The sequence below is a fragment of the Salmo salar genome, chromosome 10 (assembly GCF_965601325.2).
Source record: "Salmo salar chromosome 10, fSalSal1, whole genome shotgun sequence".
NCBI lineage: Eukaryota > Metazoa > Chordata > Actinopteri > Salmoniformes > Salmonidae > Salmo > Salmo salar.
Genome location: NC_138300.1, coordinates 73,364,459 through 73,384,361, shown reverse-complemented (window position 1 = coordinate 73,384,361; position 19,903 = coordinate 73,364,459). Strand labels below are relative to the sequence as shown.

The 19,903-nt window shown below is 43.6% G+C and overlaps 2 protein-coding genes across 5 annotated transcripts in view; both read right to left on the bottom strand.

Moving 5' to 3' along the window:
• The window catches only part of dgkzb (diacylglycerol kinase, zeta b), a 113,767-nt gene that overhangs the window by 25,878 nt on the left and 67,986 nt on the right, over nucleotides 1–19,903 (bottom strand). For all 4 annotated transcript variants that reach the window (XM_014123989.3, XM_014123990.3, XM_014123988.3 and 1 more), the window contains exons 2-10: nucleotides 10,694–10,802; nucleotides 10,255–10,350; nucleotides 7,185–7,262; nucleotides 7,031–7,087; nucleotides 6,795–6,863; nucleotides 1,882–1,953; nucleotides 1,426–1,542; nucleotides 1,268–1,339; nucleotides 1,039–1,134 (exon numbers count right to left, since the gene is read on the bottom strand). In XM_014123989.3, the coding sequence (XP_013979464.1) occupies nucleotides 1,039–1,134; nucleotides 1,268–1,339; nucleotides 1,426–1,542; nucleotides 1,882–1,953; nucleotides 6,795–6,863; nucleotides 7,031–7,087; nucleotides 7,185–7,262; nucleotides 10,255–10,350; nucleotides 10,694–10,802 (766 nt within the window). The remainder of the gene's footprint in view (nucleotides 1–1,038; nucleotides 1,135–1,267; nucleotides 1,340–1,425; nucleotides 1,543–1,881; nucleotides 1,954–6,794; nucleotides 6,864–7,030; nucleotides 7,088–7,184; nucleotides 7,263–10,254; nucleotides 10,351–10,693; nucleotides 10,803–19,903) is intronic.
• On the bottom strand, nucleotides 10,809–19,630 carry LOC145858602 (uncharacterized). The gene has a single exon (XM_082957147.1). It carries the CDS (start codon nucleotides 12,783–12,785, stop codon nucleotides 11,694–11,696), a length of 1,092 nt encoding a protein of 363 aa, XP_082813273.1. The 5' UTR covers nucleotides 12,786–19,630; the 3' UTR covers nucleotides 10,809–11,693.

The following is a 19,903-nucleotide window of genomic DNA, read 5'->3' as shown; positions in this document are numbered from 1 at the left end:
GACCAGTCTCCCAGTCCCTGCTGCTGAAAAGCTTCCCCACTATATGATGCTGCCACCACCACACTTCACCGTAGGGATGGTGTCAGGTTTCCTCCAGATGTGACGCTTGGCAATCAGGCCAAAGAGTTCAATCTTTGTTTCATCAGACCAGAGCATCTTGTTTCTCATGGTCTGAGTCCTTCAGGTGCCTTTGGCAAACTCCAAGCGGTCTGTCATGTGCCTTTTACTGAGGAGTGTGGCTTCCGTCTGGCCACTCTACCATAAAGGCCTGATTGGTGGAGTGCTGCAGAGACGGTTGTCCTTCTGGAAGGTTCTCCCATCTTCTCAGAGGAACTCTGGAGCACTGCTAGAGTGACCATCGGGTTCTTGGTCACCTCCCTGACCAAGGCCATTCTCCCCCAATTACTCAGTTTGACTGGGCGGCCAGCACTAGGAAGAGTATTGCTGGTTCCAAACTTCTTCCATTTAAGAATGATGGAGGCCATTGTGTTTTTGGGGACCTTCAATGCCGCATAAATATTTTGGTACCCTTTCCCAGATCTGTGCCCCGACACAATCCTATCTCGGAGCTCTACGGTCAATTCCTTCGACCTCATGGCTTGGTCTGACATGCACTGTCAACTGTGGGACCTTATATAGACAGGTGCGTGCCTTTCGAAATTATGTCCAATCAATTGCATTTATCACAGGTGGACTCCAATCAAGTTGTAGAAACATCAAGGATGATCAATGTAGACAGGATGCACCTGAGCTCAATTTCAAGTCTCATAGCAAAAGCGTCTGAATACTTATGTGAATTATATATTTCAATTATTTATACATTTTGCAAAAATGTATAAAAATGTGTTTTCACATTTTCATAATGGTGATTGTGTGTAGATTGATGAGGAATGTTTTAGAATAAGGCTGTAACTTAACAAAATGTGGAAAAAGTCAAGGGGTCTGAAAACTTTCCAAATGCACTGTATGTTTGAGTTGTGTGGACAAATCCCCATACACAGTGGTTTCAAGGGAGCTGTGGACATTGAGCAAACTCACCTGGTTGCCTCCACTTTTGGGGTTGACGAACACCAGCAGAGGTTTCATGAGTTGCGAGGGAACAGGCTTTACTATGAAGGGCTTCCATCGACCATCCTGGAGCAGAGAAAACAGTCGAGACACGAAAATCGCAGCCTCTGTTATCTCAATGTTCTCATCATCAAATGAGACAACTTAAGAGGACATTATCATAATCACAATATTTACATGTTAATATGATTTTCCTTACCTCTACTACCTTCTTACTCGGCTTTCCTTTCAGAGATGTGCGTTTCTTCTTTTTACTTGATTTTAATGACGTCTGAGGAGACAAAAACAAATACATCCATTGAAACAACATAACTGTGTTTGTGTGTGTGTGTGTATGTGTGTTGATCATTGCAGTACCTGTGGTTTGCGGACCCGGATGATCCACGTGGGCGGCACTATGACGGAGGCGTGAGCTCCCAGCGAGCAAGTCTCCTCTATCTGCTGTAGCATGAAGCACGTCACCTTGTTGTGATACTGGACAGAGGAGAGTACAACAATCAATACCATACCAAAGTTACCAAAGTCAGGATACACAACTCCACTCTCTGCTCCAAACTGAAATATCCATTTCAAACTGACCCAAAGTCAGTATGTCCCAATTTGCTCCCCATCCTTTCCCCTTAACCTTTCTATGTTTGCAGAACTGTAAGGTGGAAGAAATACAGTGGAAGCTCGACCACTAAACTGTGTATACCTATCCAGAACCTTCAGATATGCAAACATCGAAGAGTTAGGGCCAAAGGAAAAGGGTTGGGTGTGAATAGGGACCATACTTTTAACAGTTGATACAGCCTATGGACTACAGGTACTTACTGCCTGTTTGCACCAAGAACAGCTGATTGCAACAATCTCTTTACTATGGAATGAGAACTTCTGTTGAAAACCCTGTAGAGGAATAAATAACATTTTACAAATTTGCGTTAAGACAGCTCTTAATGGTTTGCAGTACTTGACAATATGTAGAGCAGGGGTGTCAAACTCCTTCCACGGAGGGCCTAGTGTCTGCAGGTTTTTGTTTTTTCCATTCAATTAAACCCGAGACAACCAGGTGTGGGGAGTTCCTTACTAATTAGTGACCTTAATTCCTTTAATCAAGTACAAGGGTGGAGCGAAAACCCGCAGCCACTCGTTCCTCCGTGGAATGAATTTGACACCTGTGTTGTAGAGTGAGCTCCAAAAGTATAGGGACAGTGACAAATGTTTTGTTGTTTTGGCTCCAGAAATGTGGTTTTGAAATTATTATGACTATGAGGTTAAAGTGCAGACTGTCAGCTTTAATTTTAGGGTATTTTCATCCATATCAGGTGAACCATTTAGAAATTACAGCACTTTTTGTACATAGTCCCCAAATTTATAGGGGACCAAAGGTATTGGAACAAATTCACTTATATCTGTATTAAAGTACTCAAAGGTTTAGTATTTGGTACCATATTCCTAGCACGCAATGATTACATCAAGCTTGTGACTCTACATGATCACGGATAGTCCTGAATCAGGGACACGCGCAATGCCGTCGTGAGTACGCCAAATAAAAATGTGATTAACATGAAAAAAAAATGAATTATAATAATAAATTGTTTATTTAAAATAAAAATCTAAAATTCTTCACATTTTCAAACTGTACATTTATATTTTCCAATGGGGCTATATATTTGGGTGAGGTTTTTTTCTCACCTGAGTAGCCTCGTTTCACTGCCAAGAATAAAATTAAACCATCTAGTGTTCAACGAAATAACAACACAATGTCAAATATAGGTAGCCTAGTCAAATAATGAACATCCAATCACATTAACCGTTACTCTCTCACAGGAAACCTTCATTCTTGCGCAGACATTTAGAAACGACACATGACAATTCGAAAAATAAGCCATGGGAATTTTTTTTGCGAGAATAAAGACGACTTTCGAGTAGTAAGACATGTATAAAAGCAACAGATACCAGTAATAAGAAGGGGCTAGAAGCGTCTTATATGGTGAGCTACCGAGTGGCTAGAACAGGCAAGCTCCATACTATTGTGGAAGTCTTAAGTCTCCCTGCTGCTGCGGATATGGCTGGGACAATGCTGGGGGAAAAGGCCCAAAAAAGTAAACAGAATGCCTTCATCAAACAACACTATTTCACGACGCATCAGTGATATGAAAGGAGATGTTTTGAAACAATTACTGCTTTGAATACAAGCCAGTGAATTATATGCGTTACAGCTGGATGAGTCAACAGATGTGGCGGGCCTGGCACAGCTCCTTGTATATGTCCGTTACGTTTATGGGGGGTCAATTAAGGAAGACATCCTCTTCTGCATACCACTGGAAACCAGGACAACATGAGAGGATATTTTTAAAGTACTGGACAGCTTTGTGACATCAAATGGACTTTGGTGGTCAAGATGTGTTGGTATCTGTACTGATGGCGCAAAAGCCATGACAGTGAGACATAGTGGAGTGGTATCGCGTGAGCAATCAGTTGCTCCCGATGCCACTTGTGTACACTGCAGTATCCACCGAGAGGCTCTTGCTGCCAAGGGAATGCCTGACAGCTTGAAAGACGTTTTGGACACTACAGTGAAAATGGTTTACTTTGTTAAAGCAAGGCCCCTGAACTCACGGGTACTTTCTGCATTATGCAATGATATGGGCAACAACCATGTAACTATTTTACAACATACAAAAGTGGCTGGTTATCAAGGGGCAAGTATTGACACGTTTTTTGGAATTGAGAGACGAGCTTAAAGTTTTCTTTACTGACCATAATTTTCACTTGACCGCTTGCATGATGACGAGTTACTCACACAACTGGCCTATCTGGGTGATGTTTTTTCTCGCCTGAATGATCTGAATCTAGGATTACAGGGACTCTACACAACTATATTCAATATGGGGGACAAAATTGAGTTATGTGCATCCTTTCAAGCACACCCTTCTCATTAACCTGTGGTGAGTTATTCACAATTTTTGATGAACAAATAAGGTTTTATATTTAAAATGGCTAAATAAAGAGCAAAATGATTGATTATTATTATATTATTACTTGTGCCCTGGTTCTATAAGAGCTCTTTGTCACTTCCCACGAGCCAGGTTGTGACAAAAACTCATTATTTTGTTTAATAAATGTATCGTATAGTGTGTGGCAGGCTTACAATTATGACAAAAAACAACATTTGAGAGTTCGCTGACCCTAGTGCTAGAGGGGATACACAGCTGGAGGTTGAATGTTTGAAGGGGTACGGGACTATAAAAACTTTGGGAACCACTGTCCTGAATGAATCGTGAATAATGATGAGTGTTAAAGTTACACATGCCCAAATGCTCCCCTGTTACTGTAATGATGGGAGGTTAGCAAGTCTTGGGGGTATGATATTTGTGCATCTGTAACTTTCTCACATCATTTATTCACAATTCATTTATGACTACACGTAAGTTTAGAAACATATTCTATTCTTATTTACAATAAAAGTGACTCTGCCTCTAACCCTATTACAGGGGCTGAGTCACTGGCTTATTGGTGTTCTTCCATGCCGTCCCTAGGAGGGGTGCGTCACTTGAGTGGGTTGAGTCACTGACGTGGTCTTCCTGTCTGGGTTGGCGCCCCCCCCCTTGGGTTGTGCCGTGGCGGAGATCTTTGTGGGCTATACTCGGCCTTGTCTCAGGATGGTACGTTGGTGGTTGAAGATATCCCTCTAGTGGTGTGGGAGCTGTGCTTTGGCAAAGTGGGTGGGGTTATAGCCTTCCTGTTTGGCCCTGTCCGGGGGTATCATCGGATGGGGCCACAGTGTCTCCTGACCCCTCCTGTCTCAGCCTCCAGTATTTATGCTGCAGTAGTTTATGTGTCGGGGGGCTAGGGTCAGTGTGTTATATCTGGAGTATTTCTCCTGTCTTATCCGGTGTCCTGTGTGAATTTAAGTATGCTCTCTCTAATTCTCTCTTTCTTTCTCTCTCTCGGAGGACCTGAGCCCTAGGACCATGCCTCAGGACTACCTGGCATGATGACTCCTTGCTGTCCCCAGTCCACCTGGCCGTGCTGCTGCTCCAGTTTCAACTGTTCTGCCTGCGGCTATGGAACCCTGACCTGTTCACCAGACGTGCTACCTGTCCCAGACCTGCTGTTTTCAACTCTCTAGAGACAGCAGGAGCGGTAGAGATACTCGCAATGATCAGCTATGAAAAGCAAACTGACATTTACTCTTGAGGTGCTGACTTGTTGCACCCTCGACAACTACTGTGATTATTATTATTTGACCATGCTGGTTATTTATGAACATTTGAACATCTTGGCCATGTTCTGTTATAATCTCCACCCGGCACAGCCAGAAGAGTACTGGCCACCCCTCATAGCTTGGCCTCTCTAGGTTTCTTCCTAGGTTTTGGCCTTTCTAGGGAGTTTTTCCTGGCCACCGTGCTTCTATACCTGCATTGCTTGCTGTTTGGGGTTTTATGCTGGGTTTCTGTACAGCACTTTGAGATATCAGCTGATGTAAAAAGGGCTATATAAATTGATTTGATTTGATTTGCAAGCCAGACATTTTCCAGTCTTGCCATACATTTTCAAGCAGATTTAAGTCAAAACTGTAACTAGGCCACTCTGGAACATTCTATGTTGTCATGGTAAGCAACTCCAGTGTATATTTGGCCTTGTGCTTTAGGTTATAGTCCTGCTAATAGGTACATTTTTCTCCCAGTGTCTGTTGGAAAGCAGACGTATCCAGGTTTTCCTCTAGGATTTTGCCCTTATGCTTCACAATATTCCATTTCTTTTTATCCTAGAAAACTCTCTAGCCCTTGTCATTGACAAGCATACCCATAACATGATGCAGCCACCACCATGCTTGAAAATATGAGTGGTACTCATTGATGTGCTGTGTTGGAGTTGCCCCAAACATAATTCTTTGTATTCAAGATTAAAGTTAATTTCTTTGCAAATATTTTTAGCAGTTTTACTTTAGTGCCTTATTGCAAACAGGAAGCATGTTTTGGAATATTTTTATTCTGTACAGGCTTCTTTCTTTTCACCCTGTCATTTAGGTTAGTATTGTAGAGTAACTACATTGTTGTTGATTCATCTTCAGTTTTTGCCTATAACATCCATTACACTCTGTAACTGTTTTAACGTCACCATTGGTGAAATCCATGAACGGTTTCCTTCCTCTCCGGCAACTGAGTTAGGAAGGACGCCTGTATCTCTGTAGTGACTGGGTGTATTGATACACCATCCAAAGTGTAATTAATAACTTCACCATGCTCAACGGGATATTCAATGTCTGCTTTTTTTACCCATCTACCAATAAGTGCCCTTCTTTGAGAGGCATTTGAAAACTTCCCTGGTCTTCGTAGTTGAATCTGTGCTTGAAATTAACTGCTCGACTGAGGGACCTTACAGATAATTGTATGTGTAGGGTAGAGATGAGGTAGTCATAAAATCATGTTAAACAGTATTAATTGCACCCAGAGAGAGCCCATGCAACGTATTATGTGACTTGTTAAGCACATTTTTATTCCTGAACTTATTTAGGTTTGCCATAACAAAGGAGATGAATACTTAAGACTTTTCAGCTTTTCATTTTTAATTAATTTGTAAAAACAAATTATGGGGTACTGTGTATTGGCCAGTGACAAAATCTAATTTTAATACATTTTAAATTCAGACTGTAACAAATGTGGGAAAAGTCAAGGGGTGTGCATACTTTCTGAAGGCACTGTTTGTGAATATATGGTTGGTGAATGGTTCTCACTGACCTTCCCACACTGTCGACACTTCCCAGTCTGGCGCCTCCTGTGGACCCAATGGTGACGGACAACGTTGGGCTGGAATTTAGGAATCATTGTTGAATCATATTACAAATCATAATGCACTGAAATTGAAAATGACTGAATTAGACTGAATCAGTTAGTGAGAAAGAAATACAGTCAACGAATAAATAACTTGGAGAGAAACGAAGAATAAGTGGTGCAGGGACCAGAAAGATACTGACCTCTCGAATATTTCGAGATCCGGGTTCCCTAAACGATGGCTTACATCTAAAATTGATCTGCGGAGAGAAAATACAACAACATTGGTCAAAAACATAAATATTCCTGGTTATGTTGTATAAGTATAATATAATAATTGATCAAGTTTATAGTCACCTTTTCTAGCTGCTCGATACACATGGTGTGGACTGCTATTTTGCAGCCAGCACATTTCTTCCTCGCCACTGACTTTTGCTGTGGTAGAATCACAGAGATAATATTGAGCTTTATTTGGCCAATACTAATAATAAACCAGATGGAAATTTTCATGAAGAAAAATTGTGTGACTTGCTTCAGCTCTGAAAAAGTATGTTTTTCAGCTCATTAAACATTTACATGTTGCGTTTATATTTTTGTTCAGTGTAGTTTAATTGGACAAGGAGCAGGACCATTTTGGATAGCTACCTCTGTGTTGCTATGGTTCTCATTCAAAACCATGTTAATTTATGCACATTTTTGTATGGCTATAGTTCAAAAATTAGATGTAATAGACATATTTTACCAGTCTATGGCCCTTATTTGCCATTAAAATGCATTGGTATCCATAGAAATGGCTCCATTTGTGCTGCTCAATAACGAGACAATAGAGCTGTTACAGTGGGGGAAAAAAGTATTTGATCCCCTGCTGATTTTGTACGTTTGCCCACTGATAAAGAAAGGATCAGTCTATAATTTTAATGGTAGGTTTATTTGAACAGTGAGAGACAGAATAACAACCAAAATATCCAGTAAAATGTATGTCAAAAATGTTATAAATTGATTTGCATTTTAATGAGGGAAATAAGTATCAGAAAGATTTCTGGCTCCCAGGTGTCTTTTATACAGGTAACGAGCTGAGATTAGGAGCACACTGTTAAAGGGAATGCTCCTAACCGCAGCTTGTTACCTGTATAAAAGACACCTGTCCACAGAAGAAATCAATCAAATTCCAAACTCTCCACCATGGCCAAGACCAAAGAGCTCTCCAAGGATGTCAGGGACAAGATTGTAGACCTACACAAGGCTGGAATGGGCTACAAGACCATCGCCAAGCAGCTTGGTGAGAAGGTGACAACATTTGGTGCGATTATTCGCAAATGGAAGAAACACAAAAGAACTGTCAATATCCCTCGGCCTGGGGCTCCATGCAAGATCTCACCTCGTGGGGTTGCAATGATCATGAGAACGGTGAGGAATCAGCCCAGAACTACACGGGAGGATCTTGTCAATGATCTCAAGGCAGCTGGGACCATAGTCACCAAGAAAACAATTGGTAACATACTACGCCGTGAAGGACTGAAATCCTGCAGCGCCCGCAAGGTTCCCCTGCTCAAGAATACATATACATGCCGTCTGAAGTTTGCCAATGAACATCTGAATGATTCAGAGGACAACTGGTGAAAGTGTTGTGGTCAGATGAGACCAAAATGGAGCTCTTTGGCATCAACTCAACTCGCCGTGTTTGGAGGAGGAGGAATGCTGCCTATGACCCCAAGAACACCATCTCCACCGTCAAACATGGAGGTGGAAACATTATGCTTTGGGGGTGTTTTTCTGCTAAGGGGACAGGACAACTTCACCGCATCAAAGGGCCGATGGACGGGGCCATGTACCGTCCAATCTTGGGTGAGAACATCCTTCCCTCAGCCAGGGCATTGAAAATGGGTCGTGGATGGGTATTCCAGCATGACAATGACCCAAAACACACGGCCAAGGCAACAAAGGAGTGGCTCAAGAAGAAGCACATTAAGGTCCTGGAGTGGCCTAGCCAGTCTCCAGACCTTAATCCCATAGAAAATCTGTGGAGGGAGCTGAAGGTTCGAATTGCCAAATGTCAGCCTCGAAACCTTAATGACTTGGAGAAGATCTGCAAAGAGGAGTGGGACAAAATCCCTCCTGAGATGTGTGCAAACCTGGTGGCCAACTACAAGAAACGTCTGACCTCTGTGATTGCCAACAAGGGTTTTGCCACCAAGTACTAAGTTATGTTTTGCAATACTTATTTCCCTCATTAAAATGCAAATCATTTTATAACATTTTTGACATGCGTTTTTCTGGATTTTGTTGTTATTCTGTCTCTCACTGTTCAAATAAACCTACCATTAAAATTAGAGACTGATCATTTCTTTGTAAGTGGGCAAACGTACAAAATCAGCAGGGGATCAAATACCTTTTTCCCCCACTGTAACTGACATTAGCTAGCTATTGTCACTCTAAACCACTGGTTCTCAATCCTGGTCCTGGGGACCCAAAGGGGTGCACAATGTTGTTTTTGTCCTAGCACTACACAGCTGATTCAAATGATCAACTCATCAAAAGGCTTTGATGATTTGAATCAGGTGTGTAGTGCTAGGGCAAAAACAAAACTGTGCACCCCTTTGGGTCCCCAGGACCAGCATTGAGAACCACTGCTCTAAACTATTGGTTGGTAGAAGAGAATTCTGTTATGATTTCAGATTTGAATAACAGAAGTAGACCAAGATGTCATACTCTCTAACGTTTTGTCTAACTTGTTGGGAAAGTGGTAAAAATATAAGTTGTTTATAAAAAGTTTGAGAAAATGTTGATGCGGTTACTAAAACAGCTGTTCGATTGGTAGAATACATTTTTTTTACTGATTTAAGATTTGAATAGCAGAGAAGCAGAGAAAGATTTCATATTCTCTAACCTTTTGTCTAACTTGTTTTGGGAAAGTGGTCAAAGGAGCTGTTTTGTGTCAAAAGTTCACAGTGAATGGAATGTTGGAAGTCGTGATCTCACAATGGAAGCTTAAGAACGTTGAAGAAATCCCATGAAAGCAGATGAAGTTTAATAAAATGTAAAAACTATAAATAGTATCAAATAGCTGTATACCAGCACACTATTCCAGACCAGTCTGCACATTTTACATTTTGAATGGTGTTTCTAGTTTAAACTGTGTATGAGGAGTAGTGTTGTAAAAAAAATAATAACTATAAGTCAGAAATAAGTGCTACAATATTTAAAAGTGTGGCTGCTTTTGCACGCTACACTAATAAATCATTAGACAACTATTCTATTGAAAATGTACCCAAAAGAATGCTGCAATAACATACTACTGTAACAGTCTCAATAATCTAAAATACACTTTTATAAATGATACCATGTAGATTAGTCTTTCTGTGAATAACAGAGGGTGCTCAAACACATTATTTTGTCCTAGTGCAGTTCAGTTGCAGTGAAGGCTCACCATTGTCTTTGTGACGCAGTACTGCTCTCCAACGTAACAGACGTCTCCTGAGACACTGGTCTCAAACCAGATATGGTCCCCAAACTGGGCATTATCCTGGGAGGACAGAGAATATAATATGGAAGTAATTTAGGTTGGACAAATGTCACCAGTTTTCAGTTTTTATCTCAGATGAAAATGCTACTGTATATTTGGTTGGGCAGCGACCCCCATTTCACCTCTTTTTGTTTCCCCATTTAGATATGTCTAAAACCTGTGTGAACACACGCAACTAAGCAAATCTTCACCATAGCATTTCTTTTCTTCAAAATCTTGTTTTTGAGGTTCTATGAGGACAACGTAACAAGAAAAGGCCCAATTGTGCTATTTCTGGAAGCTCTGCTGTAGTGGCCTTGAATGGGACCTTTCTAAACCGTTATACACCGGAGGCTATACTCACACTCCAGTCGACAGTGTTGCAGTTCTCGCGAAGTGGGTCAGTCTTGCCTGGGGCTGAGGCGCTGGGCTGGGCTGCCAAGTGTTGGAGGCCTGACTTAGCGATAGCTTTCCTGAAACAAAACAATAAATAATCTGGCCTTTTAAAAGGATCTGCAGTACAACACCCAAGGCTGTGCTTTTAAACCAAACGTTTAAAAAAATCTGCAGGTAGCAGAGAAATGCATTTAGCTGGCTTGAGGTGAAACTATTTCACCATCCTGTACATTGAATGGACTTCATCAATTGACCCTTCAGATATCCAACGAAGTATTGATCAACATCACCATATACATTTTATCAAACCACTGAAACACATTTATAGGCATTATACTCTGACCCCAACCTATGTGTGTGTGTGTGTGCCCATGTGTGCGTGTGGGTTTTCAAGAGCAGCAAACACACTGGATCTTCCTCCTCAGCTATCATACAAACATTTTCGACCAACACTAGTGACAGTCAGTCCGTTCGTCACGTTCGAGACCTTTGTCTCAGGCCCTTCCGCCTTTAAGACTGGTAGAGAGCCTAGCAATGCTAACTAGGAGATCAATGCTGTAGCAGTGTTTTACTCAGCTCCAACCAGCTAGCGCTACTTTGTTAGCGGTGTCGCTATTGAGGTAGCTCTATGGAGGTTGTCATTATGGACTGGGGAATGAGAATGACAGGACAGCACATGAGGAGTACATCTGATATGCGGTAGATTCATTATAGCATAAGAACTAGAGAATATTTGTTAGCATTTAAAAAAATAGGTGGTCTCTGGGAGCTTTTGGATAGGCCTAACCTATGTCACAAATGTTTGCCTTAGAAAATATCACCACAGGAGTTATGAGCATTGTCACTCACAACGATCAACACACATTTCTCAACAACGTTCCTCCTCAAATTAAAAGGACAGTGAGACAGTACTATCACAAAACAGCTTGCTACCACAGATTCACTCAGGAGTTACGATGGAAGAACTCTTAACAAAGATGGGACCCTGTCTGATGGAGGTAATGGACTACATACAGAAGGAACCCACTCCATGTCTCCAGCCGGGGGTCGTAGTAGGCCCCCAGGGCAGGGCTGAGTGAACCTGCTGAGTGGCTCCTGCAGAAGACGGGGTGGCTGAGGTAGACGGTTGAGCTCCGGCGGTTGGGCAGTGGAAGCCCCCTCCCTGGCCAGGGGCTGCCTGCTTTGGAGATGGTGGAGATTCGCCGCTGCCTTATCTGTCTGGAGCGCCCGCAGTAGCGGCCATATGGCGTTGCCTCACCCGGCGAGAGACGTGACGAGTTTCTCCGCAGGCAGCGGGGGGCGCGTATGAGGGGCCGAGATGAGGAGACTCTCTCGGCCACCACCCCCAGCGGCGATGGGGAATGTTGGGTAAGCCACCAGGAAGTGTCCTCTATTTCCCTATCGGAAACGTCCACATCCTCCACTACTTCGGCCTGATGCTGGAGCTCCTCGTCTGGGTCGAAGGGCTGACTGTCCTCGGAAAGGCTGTGGTCGTCGTCGTTGCTGTCGCCGTCTGAGTGTAAGGTGCTGGAGCGGGACAGGGCCCTGCTGCCACCTCCACTGCCCCTCATCTCCACCTGCTGCTCCCCAGCTGGCAAGAACAGGTTCCCCCCTCCCCCGCCCTCCTCAGTCATCTGGATAAGGCTGGCCAGCAGCATCGAGGGCCCCAGCAGGTGGGTGTCGATGGTGCGCAGCTTGCGGTGGCGCACAGCGAAGCGTGGGTTCATGCTGAGCGTGGTGGTACTTGAGCGTCTCCGGACATGGCTGCTGGAGGATGACTTGGCGTAGGATGATTTAGCGTAGCCGGCCACCTTGGCCAGCCGGCCACCCCCCGAGCAGCAACCCCCCGCCAGCGGGAGCCCCTGTAGCTGCACGCTGGAGCGGCGCCGTTGGGCCAGAACGGCCGAGGGGAGGCCCACTCTAGAGCGCCGACGAGCCTTACTGGTCGGCACGGCAACACTGGGGCGGCGGTTACTGCAGCAATAGTCCAGCTCCGCCTCATCCTCGTCCCGCGAGCCCGTCTCCTTCCTCTTAAAGTGGCGGCGGAAAAAGGTATCCATGGTAGCCTGAGGGAGATACTGCCCTTTTTTAAATACTCCTTTGTGGCTGTTGGTGCAGAAATGAGTCCATGAGCTTGGGTTACAGAATTAGACACCACCACCTACTGCTATCTTAAGAAAGCAATACCGTGTGCATGGGTATATAATACCAGTGAGATCTTAAGAAAGCAATCCTGTGTGCAAGGGTATATAATACCAGTGAGAAAAAATCATTAAGGGCATAGTTATATGAACTGGAGGAAGTTAAGTCATACTTGCCTGTTTCTGAAATAGATCATAGATATATGAAGACGTTTCAGTGTCCATTACGCAGTAATACAATATTATTTGTTACGTGTTGGGATTATAAGTAATCGTAGAAAGAAATACATATGGACAGGTCACCTAGACTGAACCGGATATATCTAGGGCAAACTGGGTTCGTTCCATGACTGCACCCCTTTTGATTTGAATGAAACCTTTCATACATGTTTGTCAATGGTGGAAGTGGTCACAAGGTGACTTTTTGTAATGATAAAACATTCAAGAGATAGAGGTGCTTAAAGTTGACACATTTTGCATAGGGCAATTCCACAGTAACAGTTTGAAAAAATCTCTTTGGTTATTGAACTCCAGTAACTGAAGTGGATTTACACCCGGTAACATAATTGCAGTAAGGATTTCATCATGGGTCCGATCTGTACTACACAGAAATGCATAATTATGGATATGAATGTCATTCTTTTCATGGTGATGTATCCTAAATAGGTACACAAAAGGTATTAATATGCAACATTCTCCTTTGCATATTTGGGTATTATTCTACACACTGGTTATTATTTTAATGGGCTACGCCACCAAAAAATACCAAATATGGTTGTTCCGGACCGGACCAAATCTTAACTAATCATAGACATCTATGTTTCACAAGTTTGAACATCAAAGTCCAGTACAGTAGAGATTAGTAGAGTACAGTACAGCATAGTAGAGCAGAGTTCAGTACAATCAAGTATAGTTCAGTACAGTACAGTTCAGCACAGTAGAGTATAGTTCAGTACAGTACATTATAGTGTACGCAACTCTAGTGTGTTCTACTGTGTATTGTACTGAAAACTACTCCACTCTATTCTACTCTACTTTACAGTATAGTACAGGACCATACTATACTGAAATATCCTATAATTTTCTTTACTGTACTGTACTCTACTGTAATGTCAGGGGTCTTTACTTCAACATTATTGTGTTTTGATGTATTTCTAATACCTTTTCAGACTTTTTCTGGTAGATGTGACCCAACAACCTCTCTCTCGCTCTCTCTCCATGTTCAGGCCAGTTCTGGCCAAAGACTCTCCCACTGTAGCTACCCGCTGCTCGCTTGTTAGCTGTACACTAACATGCTGACTAGACCGGCCACGTTGGGTACGCGAGCGTGGCTAAATAAATGTACTCACGTTATTCAATAATTTCATCCAAACGGGTGTCTGCATTGCCAGGCCCTAAAATATTAACTTGGTTCTAATTTAGACGATTTACGGGCTGCAAGTCCCACCTCTCCCATCTACTCATTGAGTTTCATGAGTATACTAACGCACGTGGGTGATTGAAAGATGAACAAGGAGGGATTTATCATAGAAAACTAAGTTGGCCCTTTTATCTGTGGATTAGTTTTCAGAGTAGAGAACACAATACTTTGTATGACTGAAAATGGGTCCAAATTCTACAAAGATCCATATAAAAAGGACCATATGCATTTCAGGTAAAATAACAACCCAATGTTTATCTCCCAGGGCAAATTATCTAGCAACAGCAAGCTAGCTACATGTCCATGAATGTTTCATGTGTGTTTCGACCTGTCCCCAAATTAATATAGTAGGTTCACAGTTGGTTTTGGTATTTTAACATGTGTGTCATGAATGCGTCTGGTGGGGACAGACAAAATCAACATGCGCATGATGGCGCATGCGAATGCACGTGCAGAGACGTTTTGGTCAAGGTGTAAGGATCTTGCTAACTATCACCAGCGCATATCATCACATTGACTTTTGACTGCCTTTTCTGATATACTCAAATGCCAGCGACATGCCATTTAAATTAAGAGCTCTATAAATGTGGATTTTCGTATCGTAGTGTACGCGCACACGCACACACACAGAAATATGGATGTGTGAGGTACGTACGTAGAAGGTGGGTTGTAGGCCTATTGATTTGGTGGTACTTTGCTCAGAGTGTTGAATATGGAGTGAGTGTTATGTTTGTCTCCTGTGGCTTTCTCTAGATGTATAATGGGAAGCAGGTGGACTGTTAGACGGGAGTGACATAACAGCTTGTTATGTAGCACTATATTGGATCACTCCAATATGGGATCCTTCCGTGCGGCAGGATACATTCCAAGTAAGAATTTCAGATTAGTCCCGTGTACCGGGTAGTGTTGCAGCTGACCCCCTTAAATAGCTGCGGCCGCACTACTTCCACCTCTTCCTTTTCTCTGCTTATTCCAGAGAGGATTTGCTTGGTAAGTGGTCTATGTTAGAGTGTATAAGCGCAGAAGTATACCCACAACTATTCAATAGCTTGGAGCAGCTAGCTAGCCTCCCCATCAGTGTGTTCTGCTGTCCTCCCTCTTGGTTAGGCTTGTGCCATCTCGTTTGGGTTTCGTCCATGTTTTTATTACTTGTGACAGTGTACCAACCTGGGCGATACTTGATTTGGTCCACCAGTATTGTGGCACTGAGGGTTTGTTTTAGTTGTCTGTGTAACTTGTCTGTCCACCGGAACCCTCCCGGTTTTAGCCTTCAGATTCGGGGACCCCGCAAGATCAGGAGACTGCAGTACTCTCCTAAAAGTGAACTAGGTGTCGCGAGGCGCACCACGTTTCATCTCTCACAGGGCGCAGCCATCTTGCCTAGGCTCTTGTGTGTTCGACGGTGAACGAGTTATGCAAAGTAGCCAGCTTAACGAGAGGTGACCATCAATCTTTACTATTATACAGTATTGAGCAGTATTTTACACTGTTGGATTAATTATTTCCACAAGGAAAAGGTACAGCCATTCACGTCTCCGCTCCTTTAGTCTCATACACTAAGGCTGATTCTGTAGGACCGATTCTATACTATCATACAGTATTGTGCAGTGTATACTATAGATACAGTAATATAACTCTGTTGGCTTAATTTTCCACTATTGGGCTGAGTTTATGTTAGAGATTACACTGGTGTTTTTTGTTACACTATTTTACAGTACAGACAGTAACTAGCATCTCAGCTCTACTACACTGAGGATTTCAGTGTGTATCTGTGTTTACTATAGTTCTGTTGCACTACTTTACAGTACAGACAGTAACTATCCCTTAATTGGAAACTGACAGATTTATTACACAACTGTTTTTTTCACACAGTGTGTAGCAGGGTTTACTGTAGTTTTCTGTTGCACTACTTACAGTAGGCTACATACAGTAACTATGCTAGTTTCCAGTGACAATCCTAATTTACCTTGGAAACTCACTGTTCAGCTAATACACTGCGGGTCTTGTACAGTGTGTCACTGTGGTTACTAGATCTTATTTTTACTTACAGTTAAGATCGTATCTATCCTAGTTTCCCCTGGAAACTCACATTACAGCTCTATTACACTGCTTTTTCTCACACAGTGCGTAGCTGGGATGGTGCTCAACAGTTTCTGTTACACTACTTCACAGAACATACAGTACCTATCCTAGCTAGTTTCCCTTGGAAACTCAACTATATTACACTGAGGGTTTCAGTATATAGCTGGGTTTACTATAGTTCTGTTACATTACTTTACAGTACAGACATTAACTATACTAGCTTCCCTTCACAAAACATCTAGATTACACTGCTGGTTTTACGCAGTGTGTAGCTGGGGTTGCATTATTATTTTGTTACAGTGCAGGGTATTCACTACCAATCTCTTCTTCCCACAGAGCGAAACTACCATTTCCAGTATGGCTTTTCGCCTTGAGAAATGCGAGGTGTCCCTGCCCTCAGGCAGGGGACTGCGTCTAAGAAGGGTGGCACTCTGCAGTCATCCTGAGGTGCTTGCCATTGGCATTGGCAGCTTCTCAAAGGCCAAACTGAGAGAGGCAAGTGGAGTCCCCATGGGTATTGAATACAGTGATGGAAGGCTACGAACTCCAATTCCGATGCTGGCCACCACTATAGTTCTGGCGCCTCAAATGTCTCAGGTTCTTCTGGCGGTTGACAATGTTTCCCGAATGAGTTCAGATGAAGGGGTGTCAACCTACATCCTAACCCGTTATTCTGGGCAAGGGTTCTATCTGGCAGACACGTTTAACCAGCCATTACAGTTATCCACATCTCACTGTTGCAGGTGATGTGTTGTGCCCGATTAGGGCAATGGACACTTTCACAGATGCAGGCAATATGAAAGCTTTATCAGTTTCCTTAACTATGGTGAGAGAGTTCTGGGCCAGGGCCTATCCAACTGGACTCTCACATTGCATGGTGGTCACGGTTACGGCAGCATTTCGGCTGGCCCGAAAGGCCTTCGCGTTTTGCTGTAGTGGCACATACTGCTGGAGGAGTAACTGCCTTACCTGGACAATTGGATAGTCTGCCCCATCCAGGGAACAGGCCACAATGGACATGAGGACCCTCTTGAGCCACATTCAAGCTTTGAGCCTCACCCTAAACGAGCCTCACCCTAAACGAGGAGAAGAGTCACCTGACCCCCCCCACGGAAGGTGATCTACCTCGAGATGTCCATATACTCGACTCTCATGAGGGCACGTCTCCCTCAGGTGAAGAGTAACAAAATCCTATCCTACCTCAGCCATTTATCCGGCTCGGACGAGGCATGTCAGGGTTAGAGTGGCAACAGTTAATCAGCCTACTGACGCTGGCATCACTGTTGGTTCCACTGGACATTCTTCTTCAGGCCACTCCAGCAATGGTTCAACTCCCACAACAACACAGACACCGTCAACTGTTGGTGATGAGTGCATGTTTGAGGACCATATCGAAGTGGCTATCGCGCTGCGCTCCTTCTTGTTAAAGGGGGTGAGCCTGATCAGAGTCCACCGCAGAGAGCTGGTGTGCACTGAAGCCTCTCTGACGGGTTGAGGTGCCATGGTAAGAGGGATGGCTGCCAGCGGCCGCTGGAGCCCCCCATGGAGGGGTCAACACATCAATGTGCTGGAGCTCAGGGTGATTCGCCTAGTTCATCAACATTTACATTTTAGTCTTTTTTTTGTCGGCTCGGGGATTCAAACCAGTGACCTTTTGGTTACTGTCCCAACGCTTAACCGCTAGGCTACCTGCCTTCAACAGTTCAGGCACTAATACCAGCCCTACTGGTAGGACAGCATTTCCTGATCCAATGGCTCGGGAGCTCTTGCCATGGGCCCAGACTTGCCTGGCATCGCTGCAAGTAGCACATATCCCCAGGATCCTGAACAATGCAGAGAAAATACTCTCAAGAGACGCCAGGGGATGGACTAGAGTCTACACCCTCAGTTGGTGCTACAGCTTTGGGACAGATTCGGGAGAGCACAGGTGGACCTGCTTGCATTCCAGAGAACACTCATTGTCCTAGCTGGTTCTCGATGTCGGACCCTATGGGTCTGGACGTCCTCGCTCACGATTGGCCGGCAACGCCGCTTTCCCACCATTTCCCCTGATCACAGCTACGCTAGACAGGGTCATCTTGATTGGTCACCAGCTGCTCTTGATAGCTCCATGCTGGCCGAGATCCCCATGGTTCAGCCTTCTGTGGTTTCTCCTCTCGGGGACCCCATGGCAGCTGCCCCTGAGGCCCGATCTTCTCTTCAGGCTGGGGGACACTGTGGCATCCGGACCCACACCACCTCCAGCTTCGTGCTTGTCCTCAGATAGGCGTTAGTGGACCAGTCTCTGTCTTCAGGACAATGTGGTGACCACGTTGTGGAGCGCTATGGTTTCTTCCACCAATGCGTCATATCAAATGTTTTGGGGCATATTCTGTACCTGGTTTGAAAGCCAAATGTGCAAATGGTTTTACGGTTTTTGTGGACACTAATACTACAGCATATCGACTGGCCAGCCGGCCTCTGCCGTATGCTGTAGTGGCACATTTTACTAGAAGAGTAGCTACATCGTGGGCACTTCTCCGAGGAGTTCCCCTCAATGACATTTGAGCCTTGGCCAGTTGGGCATCGTCTAGCACTTTTTTTTTAGGTACTATCGAGTCATTGTTGCCACCACCAATGAGGTCGGAACAGCTGTGCTGGACGTTGCCTCTGCTTCCCTGAGTGGGGACAGAGGGACATAGCAACTATGACTGCCCTGAGCTCAGTCCTATGGGACTTTGCTCTCTGTCTGGCCCTTACCTAGTTCACAGATTAATCTGGTATTGTGATACCATATTGGAGTGATCCAATATAGTGCTACATAACAAAGGTTGCGTACAGTATGTAACCACGGTTATGTGACATATTGGATCACTCCAATCCTCATTGTTGGTGATCTACGGCGCCTCGAAAAGGACACGAGTTGGAAGTAGTGCGGCGGCAGCTATTTAAGGGGGTCAGCCGCAGCACTACCTGGTACACGGGACTAATCTGAAATTCTTACTCATTTGGTAGAATTGTATCCATATCAGACACAAACATACATATTTACTGAAAATGTTATTGTATTTTACTTTTTAAGAGGTCTGACGTCAAGTCTTACAGAGATGAAATATATGTTTTTGGGATTCTCCAGGAGTAAAACAGTATATTGCGGTTAAGTCTACATCACATGGAACTGAAGCTATTGACGTTACATGAGCCTTACTCCAAGCCTATTAAAATGTTGCAGTACAGTGCTTACATCCACTGGATACACACCATTGGAAGAACAGCATCAAGCTGAAACTAGCCATATGTCAGAATTAAATGCCAGACACTCTTTGTATCCATTAAAACAAAAAATACATTTTGTGTCGGGAATAGGATTTTTGACAGCTCAAGAGGCTAAGACATGAATGTCTCATGGTAGTGTGGGGTATGGTCATTTCCAAGTAAAAGGACCCATGAGCACCAAATATATATATATATATATATATATATATATATATATATATATATATATATATATATATATATATATATATATATATATATATATTTTTTTTTTTTTTTT

Coding starts and splice junctions, on each gene's coding strand:
- LOC145858602 (XM_082957147.1), bottom strand. CDS start 12,785: ATGGATACCTTTTTCCGCCGCCACTTTAAGAGGAAGGAGACGGGCTCG.